This window comes from Corvus moneduloides, chromosome 6, assembly GCF_009650955.1.
Source record: "Corvus moneduloides isolate bCorMon1 chromosome 6, bCorMon1.pri, whole genome shotgun sequence".
Taxonomy (NCBI): domain Eukaryota; kingdom Metazoa; phylum Chordata; class Aves; order Passeriformes; family Corvidae; genus Corvus; species Corvus moneduloides.
In genome coordinates, this window is record NC_045481.1 from 5225813 (window position 1) to 5248415 (window position 22603).

Consider the following 22603-nt stretch of genomic DNA (forward strand, 5'->3'; position numbering starts at 1 on the left):
GGGCCACAAGTCCTCATAATCCTGTCATCTACTCCAGGCAGCAGGAGCTTTGTGAGGTCCAGGACCTCAATCAACAAAGAAAAATGGAGATGGGCTCTGAGAGGAAAAAATAGTGAGATAACTGAGCTGGCAGGACAGAAAGGCTAAATACAAATGGATGGAGGGTTGTGATGCTAAAAGGAAACATTTCAGGTCAGCAGTGTCTCTGTTCAGCTGTCAGTAAAACAGGTTTCACGAGCTCTTTCTGGACAAAATTAGCCTGGAAGCCACAGCTGAGTCCTTCCTCCCTGTCACGCCACAGAGTTCCTGTGACATTCCCAAAGAGGCTTTTGAAAAAAGGCAGAATCTTGGCAAGTCTAACTCTCCAGCTAGGGATGATGAATCAAAGTGAGATGAACACATAATAAGTGACTACATGATTCAATACAGAGTTGCAAACTTGAAAGCTGTGAAGAGGCTGCTTGAGGCTTGACTTGTGGAAACACGGAGGAATCATTTGCCATTCCATTTTTATCTGAGTTTCAGAGCTTTCTTAGCATTTCCTACTTGCAGCTGTTTTAAACTATTAGGTTGGTTACCTTTGTGCTCATTAATGGTGGATACGTGGGGTTTTTTTCCTGCATGTTTAAACATTCACTATTTTATATGCTATTAATTTTGAAATAGTTTTAGTTAATATGATCACTTCTGTGAAAGTTGAATGACTCTATCTCAAAGCAGTGTCTTGGATTCTGGATTTGCATTTCCATCTCCCAGCTGAAGGAGTTTAGCAGAATCAGTAGGAAATAATTAATGATTCTGAACCTATATTTTTGGTGCTGAAAATATTGCTGTCAGAGTTTTGTCCAGCTCTGGTATTCTCAGTATTGAAAGTTCCATCAAGTGAGATCATGAAAAAGAAATGTGAGGACTTGAAGTCTCTTTTTACTTTAATTATTCATCTGTCGGTGTTGGACAGAGACCAGAATTTCAGTGCTTTTATCAATTTGATTGTATATTAAGAATAAAGAGTAACTGCCTGACATCTGTTGTGTAAGTGGACGTGGTCAGATAATAAATGCTCCCAGAGCATATTTATTTAATCAAGGAATGCAAGTCTCAAGGGGGTAGATTAAAAGATATCTCTGAGAACAATGAAATGACCTTGTACTGGTATGCATGGAAATGAGTCTTAAAATGCAAAAAATCAAAACTTCCGTCTTAATTAAAATCAGAAAACTCATTGGGAGAGCCTTATTTCCCAAGCATGTCTACTTTAACTTGGGCTTATTTTCTATTAAAACAGACAATCAAAGAAGTTAGAATTTGTTCTTCATCTTGTTAAAGATCTGTTCTAGTTTGCTAAAATCACCACTGTGAAGTCATTACCTTATGACTGTTTACCTAAAACATTCCTTGTCCCTACTGCCCACAGTGATACGCTACAAAGGATCCAGGTTATTATCTCAAAAAGGCACTAAATCTAAGCACCAGTGTCTGTTCTTGTAAGAAAAAAGCATTCTGACCTGCTCTTCCATCCTTTTTTCCACATATTCAAGTTTCCATGCCATCATTTCCACCACTGGTCTGGAAAGCCCAGTTCCAGCAGCTCTGAACAGAAACCCTCTGCTATGTTTGTCATTCAGATGACAGAAGACCCTCCAGTGTACCTGAGAAAGAGGAGAGGGGATCACTGAACATTTCCAACACCATATTTTCCCTAAGTGAAACACAAAATTAAATGGCAGCTTAATATTAAAAAAAATCCCCACAAGTCATCTTCAGAGAGTAGTAAACTGTTTGAATATACAACTAAAATTAGTAGCTAATTTTGTCATCTGCACTGGCTGATCCTTATACCTGAGGTCTGATCTTTTAGGTAGTGACCTTCATGGCTACTGCCTTAGTTTTGTCAACTCTACCGAAGCCACGTGGTCTCAGAACCCAAGGTTCTTCCATGATATTTTGGACTATGTAGCTGGAAATGGTGGTCCTGAACCTCCTTTTGAAATGATAGAATCAGAGGATAGTTAGGATTGGAAAGGACCTTGCAGACCATCTAGTTCCAATCCTCTCCTTCCATGGGCAGGACACTGCCATGGGCAGTGCCACATTCCTCTAGGCCAGGTTGCCCAGGGTCGCTGAGCATCCTCCACATGAAATGTTTCCTCCTGCATGATCCTCTCTAGAATGCAGATCTTGTTCATGCCAACAAAAAGGAAACCTAACACCATTTGGGGTGAGCAGTTAGGAATCCCCAGCCCAACATTCATGACTTTTGGCCACCATCTCCTCCTTTTCAGGAGCTTTCAGAGAATCCACCTCCCTATGTTTTGTACTTTCTCCATTGAGCTCCAGGGTTTGAATCTTCAAGGCCCCATGACATGACTCCTGATGAAGAGACAATTAAGACTGACTTGTTCATCACGCTGGCACATCTTGAAATTACCTGGCTTGCTGCTTTATTCAGGCTTATTTTAGACAACCCAAATGATGAGTCATCCATGAGTCCCTTTGAGAAAATATTGTATAACCACTCTCAGAAGTTTCTCAAGAAAGTAATTCTCTCCCTGCCCTTCAAATGTTTATGTTCTCAAATCTACTTTCATCTTATAATACAGAATTGCTTAAAATATAAAGATATAAGGGACTTCCTGGCTTGCCAGACACAGTCCTTTTCTATTTCAGGCAACAATATCATATAAGCTGTTCACCGTCATTTGAAAATAGAGTGTCCTGTCTCTCTTGTTTCTACTAAAAAGCAGTTCCAAAAACTCACTCCTCTCAAGGCTAGACAAATTCCTCTAATCTCCAGCCTAAATTTATTCATGGCCAGTTTACAGCCATTTGTTCTTGTGCCAACAGTGTACTTCAGCTTGAACAACTCTTCCCCCTTGTCGGTGTTTTCTTTGCTGATGTATTCATGGCTTCACAAAAGTCATTCCCTATTTTCATTTTGCTGCAGGTCTTAAACTCCATGCAATTCGTTCAGTTTACTGAAAGTAGCTGCAGTGCCACAGATGTGCTTTTATCATGGTTAAACCAAGAGGCTTCATGACATAATGCCCTGTATATGCAGATCAAATCGACCACCCCATTTCCATTCCAATATATCCCTGTCATTTCACTTCCCTGCTGCTGTTCACTTAATCTCTGCTTTTCTATGTAGCTACTTACATTTCTGCCTCCCATTGAGAACAGGCATATGGGGAAGAGGAAGGGCAGAGTGATTCCCAGATGTATCAGTTTACAAAAGAGGTAATTTTTTTAAACTAATTTCCAGAGTCCATTTCCTAGTTGTTCTGGTTTTTCCCCCCAACTGGTGTTTGCATCCTGTTCCAGAGCTTCATCATTTACACATTTTTTTTTTAGTCATGCTTTTAAGTGCCTTTTAGATAATGGAAATTCATTAGATTTTTTTTCAGCCCAGCTCAGCTCACAGTCATCCCCAGTATTTAGAGCTGTGCCTTCAGTCCATGGTGTGCCTCAGACATCTGCCCAGTCTTGCCTAGCAGAGTCTTCAAAAACATCTCCAGCATGCATCAAGGAAAATTAATTCTATGGCTCATGTACCCAGGAATTAATTGAAAATTCTTCCTGCTTTTTCCAGGTGCTGAACATTAAGACAAGGCACAGGTAAACTGTTCAACAATCCCAGAAGTCAAAAAGGGTTGTGAAGCCTGGTCAGGCAGCAGCCGTGCTACTGAGAGACTTAGTTCATCCAATGTCTTGGTCATAAAAGCTGAAAGCAGATAAAGGGAAAAGAGAAATGAAATAAAATAAGAATTATAAAGAGTCAAAATGAGTCAAGCCAAAGGATTGTTCAGGATCCTGTGTCTGAGACAATCCAGTTTCAGCTGTTTTGAGAACATACACAGGGGAAAATCAGGAGCGAAAATGATCCTTTCCACAAGGAGTGAAAATCCTCTGCCCTCCTTCCTCAGTATATCCTTGCAGATTTCCTGCAATCCTTGCTGAAAGATTTCCCAAGTCAGATACTGAAACCACATCCTTCTGTTTAACAGCCTTTGATGGAGGCAAATCCATAAATTTGTGTAATCACATTTTTAATTCATTTATGCTTTCAGCTTCCATGGCATCCTGTAGCAATGAGTTCCACAATTTAATTATAGACTGCTTGAAGAAATACTTCCTTCTGTTTGTTCTGGACCTGCTGACGATTTCACAATGGGCTTGTATGGTAAGAAATAATGGCTATAGTTCCCCATTTACATCTTCATGCCATGTGTGGAGCACATTTTATGTATTTTATATACCTCTGCGATTTAGTCCTCTGCTTTCCAAGGGGAGCATTTCTATTTAGCCTCTCCTTGTATGGAAAACATTCAGTACTGCTGGTCATGTTCAGTACTCTTCCCTGAGTTTTTTCTGGCTTTATTATAAAAAAAAATTGTCAATGAGGAGCTGGAAAGAGGTCAAACTGCTTCCACAATGTAAGGTGTGGGGATTTGCTGCTGCAGTGTGGTGGTTTTTTGTTTCATCTTTCAGGGGTTATTAAATTTTTGTCTGTTTCTTTGGTTTTTTTTTCATTGCTCCCAAATATGGACCTGATATTTTCATTGAATTATCCACAATGACTCAGATCATTTTTCTTGAGATGTGATCGTTAATTTGGAGCTCATTGGTGCATATCTACTCATGCCTGTTCCTCCTCCAGCTATCAACGTGGAGTTTGATATCTACTGTTTCATGATCCAGTTACTCAGATTTTATGAGGTCTCTTTTGCAACTCTTTGCAGACATCTTTAATTCTTACTAATCTAATTCCACATAATTTGTAGTCCTTGTCACATCACTGTTCTCTGTTTTCCACATAATTTACAAGTGTGATGAGCAGGACAAAGCCAGCACATATCCCCCTGATGGTTACTGGGAGGATCCATCCTTTGCACACTCTGCCCTCTCTGCCTCCTCTTTTCAGTCATCATTTCCCACTCCTTTGCCCTGCAGCTCACTGAGCCTCCCCCCACTTCCCTCCCTCATACCCAGCTTGCTGATTCTTCTCACAACTCTGAATCTGTGCTCCAGCTCTCTGCTGTGACAGAGATTGTTTCAGCCACTTGTGTGCTCTGGTTTTGGAGACCCTGCTCTTTAGGGGAGCATGGAGGCTACCTGGATTTGTTACAACTGTCTTAACAGGAGCTTGGTCCATATCCTCCAGTCCTGGTAAAACACCAGGCAAAAAAACCCAAAAACACATGCAACAGGATCTAACCCACATAACCATCTTTTGAATCCAACTGCAACCCCAAAACTCTAGAGATTAAAATGGTGTGTAAACTAATGCTAAAGGAAGTTGTTGCTTTCTGTCTGGCTTCCACCCAACTTGGACCTCTGGTATCTCCTGTGGTGACTGAGAGTCTAGAGGCATTAAAATCACACAGAAAGACAAAACTGGTCTTCCAAGAGTATTGTCAATGCCAAACTTCACTGCAGTCAGTGAGAAGCGAGCGTTTTGACTATTGAACCAGAATTCAGAAGCATGTTGCACAGTTTGCTGCTTCCTATCCATACATAACCAATTTCTGATTTGTCTCTCACACTCTAATCTCATAAATAGTCCTCAGGGACACATGTCGTGCAGGCAGATTAATTTGGCCATAACTTTGAGTGGAATAGATCAGGACAGTGTGGGCTGTGTTTGGTGTAGCTGGGTAGGGAAATCAGCGTGGCCGTTCCTTCCCCTGCAGCAGGAGCAGCATTAGTCAGAACACTCCTGTGCTCTCTGTCACTGATTTGATTGAGGCAGCACTACATTTATTTTCAGTAACACCTGTAAACACATCTGAGATGTCATTGTTTTATTGGAAGGCTGAAACCTTCACTTGATCATGGCTGGTTTCATTATAGGGTCTCACACAGGTATTACGAGCCTGCCAGTGACAGTCCCCTGCTCTAAATCCCCTTGAATTAAGTTTTGAAATGTTTCAAATACACATTCCATCAAATACAAGGGAGATTTCGGATTCCCTCTTTCCATTACTTTTTATAAGTCTATTAAAAAAGCAATCAAATTTCCCTGGCAAGAGAGAATCAGTCTAACTTGATCCTAGTTCAATATGCAGAGTTTCATTATCATCGCCAAATTTAACATCTTTCTCATTCTTTCTCCTCTATTTTTTTTCAGCGTGTCCCTAGAAATGTGAGCTAGTTTTGGAAGGGAAAAGCTGCCTCCTGAGCCTGTCTTTATTACCTCTGTGGCAGCACAGTCCTAGATCTGTCACACTGCAAGAAGCTGCGGGGGTGTTGGGTGGCTTTTTTAAAGTATCCCTTGTGGTTGACCAGTACCAACACCAAGCAGCAAATTAATTCCCCTGTCTCCTCTACTTTTGTAGCCTTAAGAGTCAGAGCTTGTCTTGCAAACATGATAAGACAGTCCTTAAGGCCTTACTCACTACAAGCCACCACCATTGCAGCACAGGACCACACACTTCCTCTGTGGATTTATTCATGGATGTCATAAATGAGAGAATCTTTTAGCATCCTGTTATTTTTAAATACCCAAGTGCTTCTGAAATCAGGCTTAATGCAAAATTTAGTTCAAGTCTGGCCCTGACCCAGCATGTCAGCCTCTTTTGTGGTTTCCCTAATTGTTTTCAAACACTGATAAAAATTGCAGCCTGGAAGTTTGGAAGAAATTACTTGCCAGTATGGCTTTGAATTTTTAAAATTATGTGTTTCATGATAGAAAATCCAGTGTGCTGAGCTGCAAACAGCAGAGTGTTATGTCTCTATTTCTTCTAGCACAACTATTTATCTTACTTATCTTTTTCCCCAAAACATGCAGAGCTTTTGTCAGGAGATTATCTTATCCTCATAGACAATTGAACCTCACCAGCTAAGTTCTATTTCATATTTTTCTCTAGATTTCACATTTGCTACTATCCTTGTTTTCCATTAAATATTTTCTGGTTTCTTCCTTCAACATATAAACTGTAGGAAAAGCAAAAAGATTTGGGGTATTTCTTTTGGCTTTTTTCCTCTCACTTTCCTCAGAATCCTCCTGTCCATTTCTCTCTCAATTTATTGTCTCACAACCACGACTGTTCTCCATCACTCTGGTGAAATGGTCTTAACCACAATTTGTAATCCTTTGTGTTCCCTTTGCCTTCTTTGCCTTGGAGGAATCTCTTGTGCTGTGTAATTCCCCACAGCTGTAATGAGAGAGGGCCCTCATTGTCTAGGGGGTATATGTAGGTTTATATATAATTCATAAATACGTAAGTAAGGACTATACAAGTAAATATCCATCAATCCAAAGCATTTCTCTTCAAGCATTGGAAAAACAGGAACACAATCCTTGCACTGGAGAAACAAACTTCAGCCTAAGCCTTATCTAGAAAGCTAATTAGATTCTGAAGTAGAGAACTGGTTCATAAAAAAAGCTGCTAATTAGCATGTCTTTCCATCTTTTGCTCATCTGTTGGAATTAATTTGGTCCGTGGGAAGCTCAACCAAGAAAAAAGTCTCATCAGCTGAATTCATTAAGTCTGCTCTGCCTTGTAACCCCAAAAGGCACTTTGTCTGCTCACGTGTGTGTGTTGCTGTTGATAGCAAACCAGCCTTTGTTACTGTTTCTCCACTGGAGAGTGGTTTATAAGGAGCTTAGTTTAGTGAAATAAACAATTTGAAGCACAGCTGGCCCAAGATGTGCTCAAGAATACGATGCTGTACTACAATCGACATTCTGGGGAGCCAGGTTTCCTTTTTTCTGCAGGAAGCCAAGCACCTGATGCTGCCAGTGTTTGTGTTTCTTCTAACAGAGAAATCCTCCTCTTTGTTGTACTGGCTGGAAATTCCCTACTGAGACACACACCCACGACTTACCCCACTCTAGGAATGAATAGCAACTGGCATTCGGCCATGTGGACCATGTGTGTGGGTTTTGCTTTTTCTGCAAGGCTTTTTCGCTTTGTTTTGCTTTTTTTGGGGGGGTGGAGGTGATGTTTGGTTTCTGTTCTTTTTCCAGTTACATCTAAAAGAGCACAAGAGATCCAGGTCTAGGTCTGATTCTTGATAGTACAAGAGGATATGGGGATAGTACAAGGGGATATGGCCTCAAGCTGTGCCCAGAGAGGTTCAGGTTGGAAATTACAAAAAATTTCTTCACTGAAAGAGTGGTTAAGCCTTGGAACAGGGTGTCCTGGAAATGGTGGAGCCACCATCCCTGAATTGTTCACAAAGTGAGTATGTGTGGTCATGATATGGTTTAATAGGAGTTGAAGGTGGACTTGATGATCTTGGAGGTCTTTTCCAACCTTAGTGATTCTATTCTATCATTCTTCTCTTCTCTTCTCTTCTCTTCTCTTCTCTTCTCTTCTCTTCTCTTCTCTTCTCTGACAGAAGTGGCAAGGAAAGTCTGGAAAAGGTGTGTACATTAACTTTTCAACATCAGATGTCACACAAACAATAGAAGCATCAGAGAAAAGCATTTTCTTCACTCCAAAAGTGAAACATTGGAGTGCCCTGAGCCCGAGTATCTAGTTCCTATATTATGGTCAGAAAGACTGGTGTATTATATTGCTAAAATAATTTCCCAGAAATGTGAGTGCCGCCTTTCAGCCACACTTTTGAAATCATAATCCCTCTCCCAGAGCAACTGAAGGCAGTTGTCAGGACTCTTGATACTCAGGGCTCCACAGACTGACACCTCTCCTGATGGAATCATTCCACATTTCAGATGGACTCAGTCACTTGGGCTTCTCAAAATTCTCCTTTGCCTTGGCAATATCAGTACAAAAAGCTGTCAGAGCACAGTCACTTCATAACAAGAAGTCGTACATAATCCTCTTGTCCTAGAACATTTTTACCTGTGGGTATACAAGAGGAATTAAAGACACATTTTGCTGCTCCTTTTCAAAAGAAATACATCAATTGTGGTCCTCAGAAATGGGCTGGAATTCTTCACTTTTTTTTTTTTCCTTTTATGGTTTTAAATTAACTGTAACACAAAGAAAGAGCCTTAATTGCCTCTAAAAAAAATAGAGTTGTTTTATAGAAATACAAGCTGATCATCTCTTAGTCTTCCTCTGCCCAAAGTATAACATTGTTTAGCAGCCTTCAGAATGTTTCATTAACTCATTCATTCACTATATTAACTTAGGTTATTAATTCTATATTTCTAGTAATTTTGAGTTCTTTAGACTGTATTATAACTATTTTACAGTGGGAACCTAGTGACAGCTAAATATGATTTCCTGTTAGATTATTTTTAAAATGGCCTTATGTTTTGGATGTTTTCAATATTTATATTTTGAAGGGTTTTGTTATATTAAGCTGTTCAAAACTCTAAATTGGGGGGGTTTCTCCTCTGTCATGATTATAAGTCAAAAAACAAATTCATTCAGTTTCCTGCTATCAGTCTTCACTTCATGACTTTGAACAAGAAATGTATTCCTTGAACAACATAAAGGGAAATAAACTTGCACAATTAATTCAGAGGGTTGATGAAAGCTCCTGATACAGCCAGCTGAGACTTTGAAACTTCCAGGTTCTTGCTCTCCTACAGAAAATCTACCAGTTAATGTAATACCAAAGGGTCATTGAGAATACCGCTATTTTCTCTTGCATTCACTAACTTTGTCTGCTCATTGGGATTAAAATCTGCCATTCATCTTTGGTTTTGGAATTTCCACTACCAGAGGCTTTTACAAGCAGGTTACAGAAACAGGACATGGTGGGGGGTTGGGAAAAGTCTGTTCTGCCTTGGAGTGAAGGGGTGCTTTCCCAAGGTGCTTGCTAGATTTGTTTCTGCAATGCAGGGCAAAAATACTAATGAAAAAAAAAAGGAATACAAGAGAAATAAAAATACACTCTTTAAGATTTCCTTAAGCTGGGTATGTAGGAGTCAAAACAATGATTTGAAGTATTCTTGTTCTGCAAATCACATTAGCAGTTCTCTTCATTAAAAGATACAAATAGCTCAAAGAAGATTTGCTGATATCAGATCTCGGGTGCTTTTCTCATCGTATCTCTCAGACTGAGGTGATAGAGCTTGAGCAGTTTTTTTCCATGCAGACAGACCAATTATGGTATTATTTCATCCTGGAAAGCTGAGGGTACTTGTTCCAGACCTTCAGGTTTTTGATTTCCATTGTGCCTCAGAGAGGCAGAGATGTGCTGCTCACCATGGAATAATGCAGGAAAAGAGAAGCAGGTGAGAATTCCTCACTGCACTTCTTTGTAGTTCTCAAGTGCCATTCTTTTGCCACAAATGGTAGACAAAATATTCAATGCCACTTTTTGGGGTTCATGTTTCCTGGAGACCTCTGGTAGCTGCCATTGCAGTGTGACTGCAGCATTTGCTCACAAACTCTCCTGACTATTTTATTTACTCCTCCCTGCTACCCTGTAGCTGGGGGTCTTGATCCAAGTGTATTCAGGCTCTGGGAAAGGATTATTCATAAGGATGCCTCATAAGGTTGTAATGATTCTTCCTGACCTACTCCGACAGCTGGGTTTTATGCTCTGTGTGTAGATAAAGCCAAGAACAGGGAAGAATACGACCAGAATCCAGCCTTCAGTGGGGACAAAACTGGCATCATTCCATGGGATTCAGTGGAGCTATAGGAGTACACAGGGACTGCAAATGAGGGCCAAAATTAAAGCCCTTTGTAGATTCCCCATCCCTGGAAGTGTCCAAGGCCAGGTTGGACAGGGCTTGGAGCAACTTGGTTTAGTGGAAGGTGTCCCTGCCCATGGCAGGGGGTTGGAATGAGATGGTCTTCAAGGACCCTTCCAACCCAAACTATTCCTAGATTCCATGATTCATGAGCCTGTAATGACACCATTTCCCACAGAAGATTTACTTCTGTTCCAAAGAAGCTTGTTCAAGCCTTTGATGAAAAGAAAGATGAAAAGGATGGAGACAGAAGGCAGTGATGTTTTGCAAAGTACTGGTGCAAGCACAGTTTCTTCTTTTATAAAAACTGGAAATATTCTTCACCACTAAGATGAAAAGCACACTCAAATTCCTATAAATGCAGATCCTCTTTAGAAAGCTTGGAGAATTTTGATCCCCCCAACTTGGAGAAATTACTTACTTTACCATTCATAAACTTTGAAAAAGACAGATTGTGATCTTTAAAGGGTTTAGTGGATACTGGATATTGTTGATAATTTACAAGGAAGGATTAAGTTGAAATTAGTAAAAAGCATTACTCTGGAACTTCTTTTTCGAGACTGTCCATGAAAATATCAGGATGATGTTATCAAGTGCTGATTTCTAAGCTGATCCCGCTGAGATTAATTGTACAGAAGGATTCAGCACTGACACAGCACAACCCTATTGATGCTGACAATACTTCACATGCATTTTACAGTACGTTGGCCAATTTACAACTGCAGAGGCTGGACATTGCTGCATCTTTCCTTGTCATACTCAAAACCCCTCTGCTACCAGCTGTAATCTTCTGTAGCTTTCTATATGCTCCTCTTCAGTTCAGTCTCAGCCTCCATCGGTGAGGGTCTGTCAGCAGAGAATCAGAGAATCGTCAGGTTTGGTTTTGAGGTCATAGCTGAGACTGTGGCCTCCTTTTCTGGATCTCAGACACAATAAATGAACACACCAGCACAGGAGCTGTTTTATGAGTGCTGCACACCAGAGAAAAATCCCTTCTTTGGGTCCTTTCTCTGTCTTCATCTACTTGATAAACCCGTGGATCACGTTGGTTAATTTAAGCAGAGCACTACAGCAGGAGTGAAGGATTCAGGCTGAAGCAGCTTGCTGTGGATGGCCCTTTATCCCTTTTCTGAGCCAAAGCATTCCAGGATGGGAATACCCCTTGTGTACCCATAGCCCACACACACCTGGGTCAGAACTTTTAGCTCTATTGAAGTGCATATTGCTGGACCATCAGCTTTTAATTAGGTAATTCGAATAATTTTGAGGGCGTCACTTCATTACTTTCTACTCAACAAGTCTGTGCCATTTGCAGATTTAGTTGGCAGGGACCTATGCTCCCATTTGAGTGGTCAATAAGATGATTAGATAGCCTAATTAAATTGATCAATAATAATTAAAATTATTCTTTCCTATTGTGAGATATTTTAATTCAATTTTCTTATACAATTAATATGTGCCCTGTAAATTCTATGTTATTCTACATTGCTTATTTTCATATATTTGGGTCCCTAATTTATATGTGTGTGTGTTCTTTTCCCCTTGCAGTATGTTTATAACAACATTCCTCTGTAGGTACCTAGCTGATGGTTTCTGAACAATTCCCTGCTTCCATCGAGATTTTCCATTTTCAAGCTACTCTCCCTGTCAAAATTTATGTCAAAAACTGCTGTGAGCTCTGGGACAGTGACCCTAACAAAAAATTGGCATGCATCCATTACTGCATAGTGATATTTTTTGTTTGAATAAAGCGAGCATGCCAAGACCATGAGTCACTAGGCAACTGCTAATTTATAGATCAATGCTGAGCTCATTTCTGTCTGTGAGCACGACACCCAGTCCAGAGCTGGCTGAAGAAGTTACTGCAATAATAAAACATTCTTTAAGTGATGTCTTACCCATTGTTTTTAGAGGCACTAGTGAAGCTTTATTGGTTTGGTTGGGGAGGGGGGGTTTAATCTCCTTACAGACTCCCAACAGCTATGCCCAAGGTAATCTGAGATAACTCAGCCTTGCTTTTGAGAGATACATGAGAAGCAGCCCCATTCCACATGGGCAAGTGACAGACATGACACAAGACACTTTTACCCCATTAAATTCTGAAGATGAGGCTGTAACGAGGTTGGGATGCTGCCACAGTGCTCCCTAAATAATATCTATTTTTGGCAGTGCCAAAACCAAGCAAATGCTCTCCTCCCCTGACCACATCTGTGCCTGTGGCTCATGAGACTCTTGTGAGCACACTCAGTGCATGACCACTCCTGCATCAAACCCCCAAAGCCTTCCCTAGTTTTGTTCCAATAATATTTTTCTTGACCTCAGTGCAAGTAAAGACTCTGCCTTATTAGAGGGAGGCATCAATGTAAGTAATCAGTTTTCCAGCTGCTGCCTGTGCTTATCCTGCTTCCAATCACAGCTGAAGGGGTGACATTACCCAGGTAGTGTCTGTAAATCTATTATTTTAAACACTTATAAGACATAGCCGCATTTCACTTCAAAATATTTCTACTGCTGAAATTATTAAAATAAAACACCCAATCCAAAAACTGTCTCACAAATCTTACAGATATTAAAAGCTAAATGATAACAGTTCTATTAAGGCTAAGGCACAGAGAGCCCAGTTTCTGAAATGTAATCTCTCTTAAACATTCACATGAGCTCTATCATGACTGCTTCTTGCCATTTAATCTGACATTTCATCTAAACATGCACTGGTTTGCAGAGATCATTCCAAAAGCACTTGGATTAATAAATGACACAGTCAGAAATACCTCAGTGATACAAAGCAGAAGCAGACAAAAAGCTGCACATAGATTACAAACAGTATTTTTTAAAGGATGAGGACCCTTCTACAAACAAAGGTAAGATGACTGTTTAGCAATGCCAGTGACACCATCAAGTATCAACATCAGTAGAAGGCAGAGACAGAAACACGTGCCCATGACACACAGTGATCCATGAGAAACTGGAGAATATCAGTTTCAAAAGTTTCCATGGCAGTCAGCAAAAGTACTAGGACAATTCCAAAAGTAAATACACAGCAGCAAAGCACCATCAGCACTTAAACAGTTGCTTGCACTCCTATGAAATGATTTCAAATTATGCTAAAAGGCATTAGCAGAATTAGAGCAGAATGTGCCTCAGCAGAAGGTGAAAGATAACACTCAAAGTGATTAATTCAGTTTGAGACAGGTTTGAAAATCCTTTACATTGAAAGAGAAACATAGCAACTGCTGCCAGACATTTTTAAAATACTGTGCATACAAATACACATTTTAATGGCTTTATAAACCACCACAAAATTATCCAGGAGTAACATTAGCAAGCTTTTAATGAGCTGAGTTAATGATTAATATTGTGATACTGCCCTGCATGTTTGCTGCAGCTAAAGACATTAGGAATATTAGGCACTCAGATTTGAGGCTGCCAGAGCAGGTCACTCTGAGATGATTCAGTTACCTAGAAAGGGCCAAAGTGTTGCTTTGTACAATAATTCCCTTCTGGGAAGATAGGAGTGCTTTCCAGTCAAGCAGAAATCCCTATACCCAAATTAGATCATTTGGCTTTCCTCACTGCCAGCACTGAGTCATCCCCTCAGACACTCAGAAACAAAAGCTGTTCCAGTTTGCTACTGATAGTACCAATGAATCTCTGAATTTGGATGCCATGTTCAGTTTTAGTGCTTGTTCATTCAATTACTGTTTAAAAATATCAAGCAGATCACAAGATGGTATCAGTTGGCCTTGGTGCATAAACTAATTTACAGAGAAGGTTGTCCCTAAGGTTCTTCGTCAAAGAGAAAGGGTAAAAAAAAGGAATAACTTGCAGTCAAGGAGAAAGGAAAGAAAAGCATTTGCTAGACAAGACCCTCTTTATTCCAGGATGTAGTGTAAAGGGAACAGAACACTTAAACAAAATTACATAAAAATATCTCTGAAGAAACCACAGAGTAGACTATTGTTTTGGGGCTTTTTCCTTGAATTAGAAAATGTGCACAATCTTGAGATAATTAACTTTTTTTTTTAATTAGCTTTTTTTTTTTTAAATTTCAAATTGTTCCATTATGTACTCATTATGATATGTTAATTCAGGAGAACATACTTGGACTCATAGACATAACTTGGTACAGACTTCTCCTAAAAGAAGCAGCAAATATAACTATAACTAACCATAACTATAACTATAACTGTAACAACTATAACTATAACTATAACTATAACTATAACTATAAATATAAATATAAATATATACGTTTGTCTTTGGGTAAGTGAAATGAGGCACCTACAGATGGGGAAGTCTAAGACCAAGCCAAAACATCCTTTGCAAGGTAGAAGTGTGGAAGGTTCTGCCTTTTGTGGGCTTAGAGGGACATCTTGTGATTTGAAAAAGCAGTGCAAGTAAAGAGCTGCAGACAGAGGGATCCGTCCTGGCCCAGAGGCAGAAGCTGCTTGAGCAGTTCTCTCCCTCTCCTCTAAAAATGTTAAAAAAACAGGAATGCAAAGGCTTCAACAAAAATCTTTACAATTTTCAATAAATTTAACCTCCATACTCACAAATCAGACATCTCTGATGACATTTGTTTCAGTGAAGATCCGATTTTCTGCTGAGCAATCCTACCCCTGGGAAACGTTCAGCTGGTCTCACTGCAACAAAATGAAGAAAAAAAAGCCCCAACAACACATAGTGATTTAATTATAATTGATCTTCAACTGATAAAATTATTCCAGTGTAAATGGCTCAATGAGCACTTCTCTTTTGGTTTGACAACAGCCTATTTCCGCTGTGGCTTACATTTGTCATTGATTTCAGCTTTAGTAAACTCCTGCAGTTTGGCACAGTTAATCTCCACTGAGCCCCAAAGACAAACTGCCCCACAGACAGGACACCCTCCCATGGCACAGAACAGAGGAAAACTCCCTAACCCTCTTTTTCTGGCACAGAGCAAGATGAAATGTCATTGCAGCTGAAGTCTGCACCCCAGCAAAGGGATGGGGAAGGTCTCCATTGTGTTGCTGTCAAACCCTGCCAAGCAGGGCTAAGGAGCACAAAAAAAACCAGTTTCCACTGCCCCATTAAGGCTGGAGCACTGCTCCTGTGGAGACAGGCTGAGAGAACTGGAGTACGTCAGCCTGGAGAAGAGAAGGCTCCAGGGAGAGCAACATGAGCTGGCCAATCTGCAAATGTTGGGTAAAACATGGAGTAATAAATCTGTGAGGAGGGAGGAATCGGAAACTGAAAAGTCAGGTCATGGTAATGAAGATACAGAGAAGATGTGTCCAGAAATGTGAGACAGGCTTTGAGTATACTTATCTCTGAATTTTTTACTCTGTTACTGAGTCCAATGGAAGGAGAAGTGGGTGCAATCCTTCATCCTTCCTTATGAAGGTGGTCAGAATAGCTTACATTATACTGCTTTCTGGATGGATAGAGTCTCTCAACCACCAGCCACCATCATACCCAACTCCAGGGAGATCTTAGAGAACCTTCCAGTGTCTCAAGGACCAACACAAGAGCTGGAGAGGGACTTCTGCCAAGGGCTTGGAGTGACAGGACAAGAGGGGAAGGCTTTAAACTGACAGAGGGCAAGGTTAGATTAGATTTTAGGGAGAAATTCTTTACTGTGAGGGTGCTGAGGCCCTGGCACAGGTTGCCCAGGGAAGCTGTGGCTGCCCCATCCCTGGCAGTGTTCCAGGCCAGGTTGGATGAGGCTTGGAACAACCTGGGATAACAGAAGATATGTTCAGGGTGTAGTGGGGTTTATGTGTAGTGGGGTTAATACACTGTGTAAGTGCCACCAAAAGGACAAAAAACCTCTGCAAGAATCCCACTCATTACTAGGAAATGTTAATTCTAAAGATTAACCATAGCAGCTGTGTGATTACTTCAAAACATTCCGGCAGAGGTTTTCATACTCTCAGTTATATTCTGGTAGATTTTTTCACACATAGAGAGGGGCTTTTATTGAGGTTTTTGGTGGATTATGAGCTCTTTCTGGTTTGTTTTTATTTCATCTTTATGCTTTATGTAAATACTGAGTCCAAGGATAATTGAGTGCAATTCCCCAAAGATAAGTAAGTGCAATTCCTCATCCTTCTTTATGAAGGCAGTGAAAAGGGCTTGTACTACACCCTTTTCTGGACCTTTGGAATCTAAAAAAGAAAAAAAAGTTTATTAAAAAGGCAATGGAGTATTCCAACCAATTTTAAATTTCTTTTATTGCAATCCCCATTGTAATTCTATTAGAAACACAGATTTTGCAATGCAATAATTGAAAATTAATTTTTGAAAAACTGTTTCAAAATAATTGAAAGATATTTTATTTTAGATGGAAGGTGCATTTTGAGGCGTGATATAAAGTACTCATGTAATACTTTGCAGATGTGCTTTGGGAGCAGAGAAGGAGCTACTTAATTGCTATATACTAAACAGGGCCAGAATTGCAAACACTGCACATTTTAGTGCAGAGGAAGTTTTAAAAGACACATCTGATGTTAATCATCTCCCTTTGATTGGCTGTAATGGCACTAAGACATTCTACTGCATAATGCATTTTTTACAGTGTGGACATAAATAGAATAATATTTGCATTTCCAGTACAGATGGAATGGATCGTCTTAAGAGGACCTTGATCAAGAGGGACTAAAAAGAGAATTGGTTTTCTCAGATTATGCCGAATTTGTATGCACAAAATACTTCTCAAATATAACTATTTTTTTTAATATAACATTTTCCTTGGATAAAGTATTCGAAAGATTTCAGACCTGCCTGTTGCTCAAGGAGCTGTGGATTCCTGTGCTGCTTGATGGGAAGTTAAATATGAGTTTCCTTTCCAGACAAATTTATACAATTTCCAGCACCTTGCAACAGTGCTCATATTCTTTCACACTTTATTCATTTCACACTCCTTTATTCTGTTCAAAGAAGAAGGCACAGTTCAAAGGAGTCAGGATCTCGCACTTCTTCACTTAAGTATTAAAAAATCCCATTTTATATATGGATCAAATGTTACTTATTAGAGGATTATGTAATTTAGAACCTCTTTTTGGATTTTTTCTCTCTCATTGGAAACAATATTTTTAAAAATTAATTCAGTTGAAACCTTCTGCAGGAAACTGGTTAGATACAAGACAGTTAAATGAAAATAACACTTTATTTTAAAACATATAATTATTTATCTTGAATTGTTGTAGCTGATACTATTTTTCCTTTGTTGCCTTGATTGAAAAGCTGTCTCAGAATTTTGCACAGAGGGTGGGATCCCAAATTATCTGTAACTACCTAACAACTTTCTTTGCAAGTTATTAACACCTTGACAAAAAAAGTGACATTTTGTTCTTCAGTGATGCAAAGTAATACTTCTTCTGAGAAAATAGAAAACAGATGATCTTCAAAAATGTGCAAATTTGCAAAAGATTTATTGTTATTGCAGTGAGATTTCCAGGATTGAAAATCTGGAAGCTCTAAAAAAGTTTAATCTACTTTGGTTGAAAATAACCCGATGAATATGGAGGTAAGTCTGGTGTCCTTCCTATGATTTCTTTTCTTTTAATTGGTCTAATGCATTGTATTTTAGTAGTATGGTATATAAATATGTCTAATAAGTAGGAAACTTTTAGAATTATTGAAAAGCAAAAAGGAAAACTTTTAACTTCAATTTCTTAGAATTAAGGCTGAAACATTATTTGGATCTGTTTAGCCATCAAGGTTTTCTGCAGATGCAGAAATCACTAATTTTCAAAGATTTTCTGAGATTCTTGGTGACAAAAATGGTTTTTTACTTTTCTTCTACCTGTAGATCTTAGTAAAAGGATTGCCATGGTTTCTTTTTTCCCTTTTTTTTTTTTTAGTATTTGGAAATTTTTTTATTCTTGTACATTAGTTCCTTTTCAGGAGGAAGATTTATCCTGTTTTAGGCTCTTACATATCAAATTATCTCCAATGAAAAAGTATTTCCCCTCCACGTTAACCTTGGAATTGGAAGCTGGTCCAGGACCAGCAAGAGCTCTGTGAACAGCAGTTTGGCAGATAAAGGGAGAAGAATTGTGTGAATGCCTTTTCCTAGCAGAAGACCATGTGGCTTTCTGGATTCCCTGACTCTTCACACCTGAAGAGGGAGATGGAATTGCTGCAGCTTAGTCCATTTTCCCTGGGGAAAGAACATGGGAGAAAAGGCAGAGGGAGATACTGATACCAGAACAAAAGCAGTCAGAGCAGGAGATGCTGATATGGATGAATGAGACCAAATCACTCTGAACCTTCAAATCTGTTAAAAAAGAAAAGAGAAGGGAGAAATGTAAGAATGGTGATAGGTAAGGAAAGGGAATTAGAGAAACTAGAGCTGACAAAGTACAAGTGTAAAGGCAGCAGAGCATTTCCAGAAAGGACTATTTATTAGCAAGGACACTACAAACAGAAGTGGCACCTCACTGCAAAGAACTGCAGTGTCATCGTGGAGAGAAATGCTTGACATCAGTGATTTAGTTCTCATTATTTCCCCCAGGCCAAGACGTGGGCTGCAGCCAAAAGCTAATGAGTACTCCTGACACAAGCCATGATCTCTTAGGTTCCTCATGCCCAGCTGTGAAACTGTTTATTTTCATCACAGTATCATTTACAGAGGCTTTCCAAGCTAATCCCCTCTTGGCAAAATGCATTCTCTCTTTCCATGTCAAAAGAAAGCTATAGTTCGCAACAGAGGCCAACATTGTTTAGACTCCAGTCAAATTTGTTTTTACATTTGAATGATCTGCCTGTTACCCTGCAGGCTCTTCAGCATTTGCAGTGCTATATTGGATTAAAACTGTATTGTTTAAAACATTCACAGGGCTCACATACTCCACAGAATGTGCAAGAGGTCAACCTCACCGGGAATTTAGGAAGAATAAGAAGGTAGTACCAGTCTAGCATTTTTAGCATGATCATTCTCATTATTACCAAGGATTTATGTAAATGGTTTCATTTTTCTCTCATTCTAATAAAAATTTCCTACCAACTTGCATGGTCCAGATTCATACCCAACATACACAGCCCTGAACATCCTAAAGTCTGTGTCAAAACTCCCTAGGGCTCATCTTTGTGTACTCCAGACTCCTTTCCATTGATGAAGTCATGTGAAAGAAGACAGAAAATACATATCAGTAGGATTTGTTAATATACTTTTAATTTTCACTGCCTTTAGTATAAAGGACACAATTTAACTGTAAATCAAGACTGTTCAGTTGTAAATGGAAATGAAAATAATGACTGCGTTTCTAAGCAGATTTTAGAGAATCTAGTATCTTCTTCTTTGTTTGTCTTCATCTGTAATAAAATATCTTCCAAATGCTATCCCTGCATTTTGAGTGGAAATAGAAAATAATTAATGATTATTACATTTATGATGTCACTGTTCATTGTTCTTCAGCAAAAGCAGCAACCAAGTTTCTAGAACACTTCATGTATTGCAGGGGATCCACTTCCAGTTTCAGTTCTGCTGGGTTCATAATTATTTGAATCCAATGCCTCAATCCTCAGGTGCAAGCTTTGACCAAAGGGCTCTTAAAAGGAGCTGCATCAAAACAGGAGTCTTTGCACATATATCTATAAAATACAACTGTAAAATCTTGCTGATTACATAAATAGAACCCCCAAAAGTGCTTTGATCAAGAGTCAACAGATTTTTTTTGAGTGAGGGCACACAGACCAAGGACTCTGTTGGTTCAGGCTCCTGCCATATGTGGATCAGGTAATATGTAGAAAGCAAAAATGTGCTTCATTCACCTCAACTCTTTGTCAGAAGTGCCTATAGATACTGCATATATCAACATTTCAAATGATATTCACATTGAGAAATATCAGCAGAGTGCACTAAGTTGCCTTAAGAAGAATTTTATGGAATTTTTATGCTTTTTAGTGCACATATAGAGAGAGCTTATCTTTTGGAGATTTTCTTGGGGTGACTTTATGATGTATATCCCATATCACTGCCCCATGCCCAGAAATTAATTTTTGTGCCTTTCTATGCCTTTAAACTGAGCCTGAGAGGGGGAAGGAAAAACTGAGCAAAACTTTTTCAAAGCAGTTTGCAGCTTGTTCAAGGTCACACAGAGATAGAGACTTTTTTCCCCCAGCTGTGGCAGGAGACCAAGGAAGCACCCGGCTTGCTGCTTTCCAGTCAGCTTTTGGCCAGTTTTTCAGCCTCTTTTTCTCCAGAGAGAGACTGAGAGTTGAACTTCTTTCCTTCCCAGGAATTTCGGATTTTCTCCCTTTTCCACTGGACTGTTTCAATATCAGAACACATCAGGAGAACTTTCCACCGGGCACAGAGGGCCTGGCCCAGGGCCAAACCCCAGCTCCGAGGAGACCAAAGGGAGGACTCGAACACCTTCCCAGGTTTTTCCTCCACAGTGAGAGATTTTATTATTTAGCATTATTTTCCTTTTCCTGTGTGTTTGTTAAATAAATAGTTTTATCTCCTTCACTTTTCTTTGAGGAAAATTTATTTTTCCCGAACCTGGTGGGGGAGGGATGGTGGTAACCTGCCTTCTCTCAGAGGATATATTTCTAAATTTGGCCAAACCAGAACAAAGATACATAAAGAAGATAATTTTCCCGCTGTATTTCAATGCAAACTCTTGCCTCTGGGCCCTCATGGGGTTTTTTATCAGCTGGAATGTGAATTGAACAAGATGCAAATATTGGATGAAATATCAAATAGTAAATCTCTAAGGAGTCATAATCTGGAAACAGAAAATTCAGTTCATGGTAAGGAAGACACAGAAAATGCATTGTTGAAAAGGCAGTCTCACAAAAAAATAAATGCACTAGAGGAAAGAATAATATTCTGGGACAGAAAACTGAAATAGCACATTTAGTTAATAGTCATATTGGAGCAATGCTTGGAAAAGTTTTCTGGGCCTTTAAGCAATAGAGATCCAGCAAAGTGCTGTGGGTTTGTGGGGTTTTTAAAATGTTTTTTTGAAGGGGAAGGTTTGCCTGTTATTCCAATATGAACTTTATGACTTCTTTTTCTTGTCATTCTCAATTCTGGCTTAGGACTTTGCAAGTCAAATTCATCTAAAATCAATGGCCAGCACGAAGTCTACACACAGAGAATCCTTCACTAATGGGGCATGTGGAGGGTGTCAGTGATGCCACAGATACACGGTTGGATGCCAGCAAGGCTCGGAAGCTCTTTCTTCAAAATGAAGCTCAGGGTTGTGGATCAGTATAAGATCAGTGTATCCACATTTTGGGATCACTATAACCAGTTACAGCGGGATCATCTATCACTTTCAGACTTACAAAAAAACAACAAAAAAATCCAGACAACAAGCAAGCCTTTCAATAATCACTCATTTCGCTAAACCTGTTGTTTACAAAAAATCAAAATTATGTCAATTTGTCCTTTTTTTTTTTTTCGGTTGTTACAGGCAGAATTTTAAAATATTCCAAAGAAGAAATGAAGAAAAGCTTTGTTTTGGTAGTACAATTCTTGCTGGCATAATTGGAAACAGTGGGAAACACTCACTTTGAAGAAGACATTAAATAATCCATATACTTCCAACTAGAAGCTGTTTCTTATGATTCCAAGTAAATAATTTTTAACAAGACAAATTTATTACAAGGATCTGGAGTATTTTGAAGCATCAGTGCTTCACAGGCTCCATTTAGAGACAGCTGACAAGAAAGGAAACACTCCCCCTCCTCTTCTTCTCTTGGTGGAAGCTAAAGATTTGAGCCCACAACGACTGATTTTTGTTGCTTTTTTCTTCTCTTTCTATACATGAAGACCTTGATTTTAGACAGGAAATATAAAAGAACAAGCAAGCTATCCAATTGCTTCATAACAACAGCAATTTGATTATTCTAAGTTCCTACACATCCTTTCCTGTAGAGAAGCATTGGAAGCCACTTGCATAACCTTTGTATGAACAACCTTGACGCTCGGTTGAGGGGAGATTCAAATTTAGACTGGCAGTATTTCAAGGACTGTTTTCTGCT

General features: G+C 39.4%; 1 protein-coding gene across 1 annotated transcript in view; it reads left to right on the forward strand.

Annotated features, from left to right (window-relative positions):
• Positions 1-22603, forward strand: part of LRRC9 (leucine rich repeat containing 9) — a 52796-nt gene that overhangs the window by 9338 nt on the left and 20855 nt on the right. Inside the window, 6 exon segments of the mRNA XM_032111623.1 lie at positions 17995-18115; positions 19426-19510; positions 20324-20345; positions 21268-21464; positions 21749-21816; positions 22060-22147. Coding sequence (XP_031967514.1) covers positions 17995-18115; positions 19426-19510; positions 20324-20345; positions 21268-21464; positions 21749-21816; positions 22060-22147 — 581 coding nt within the window.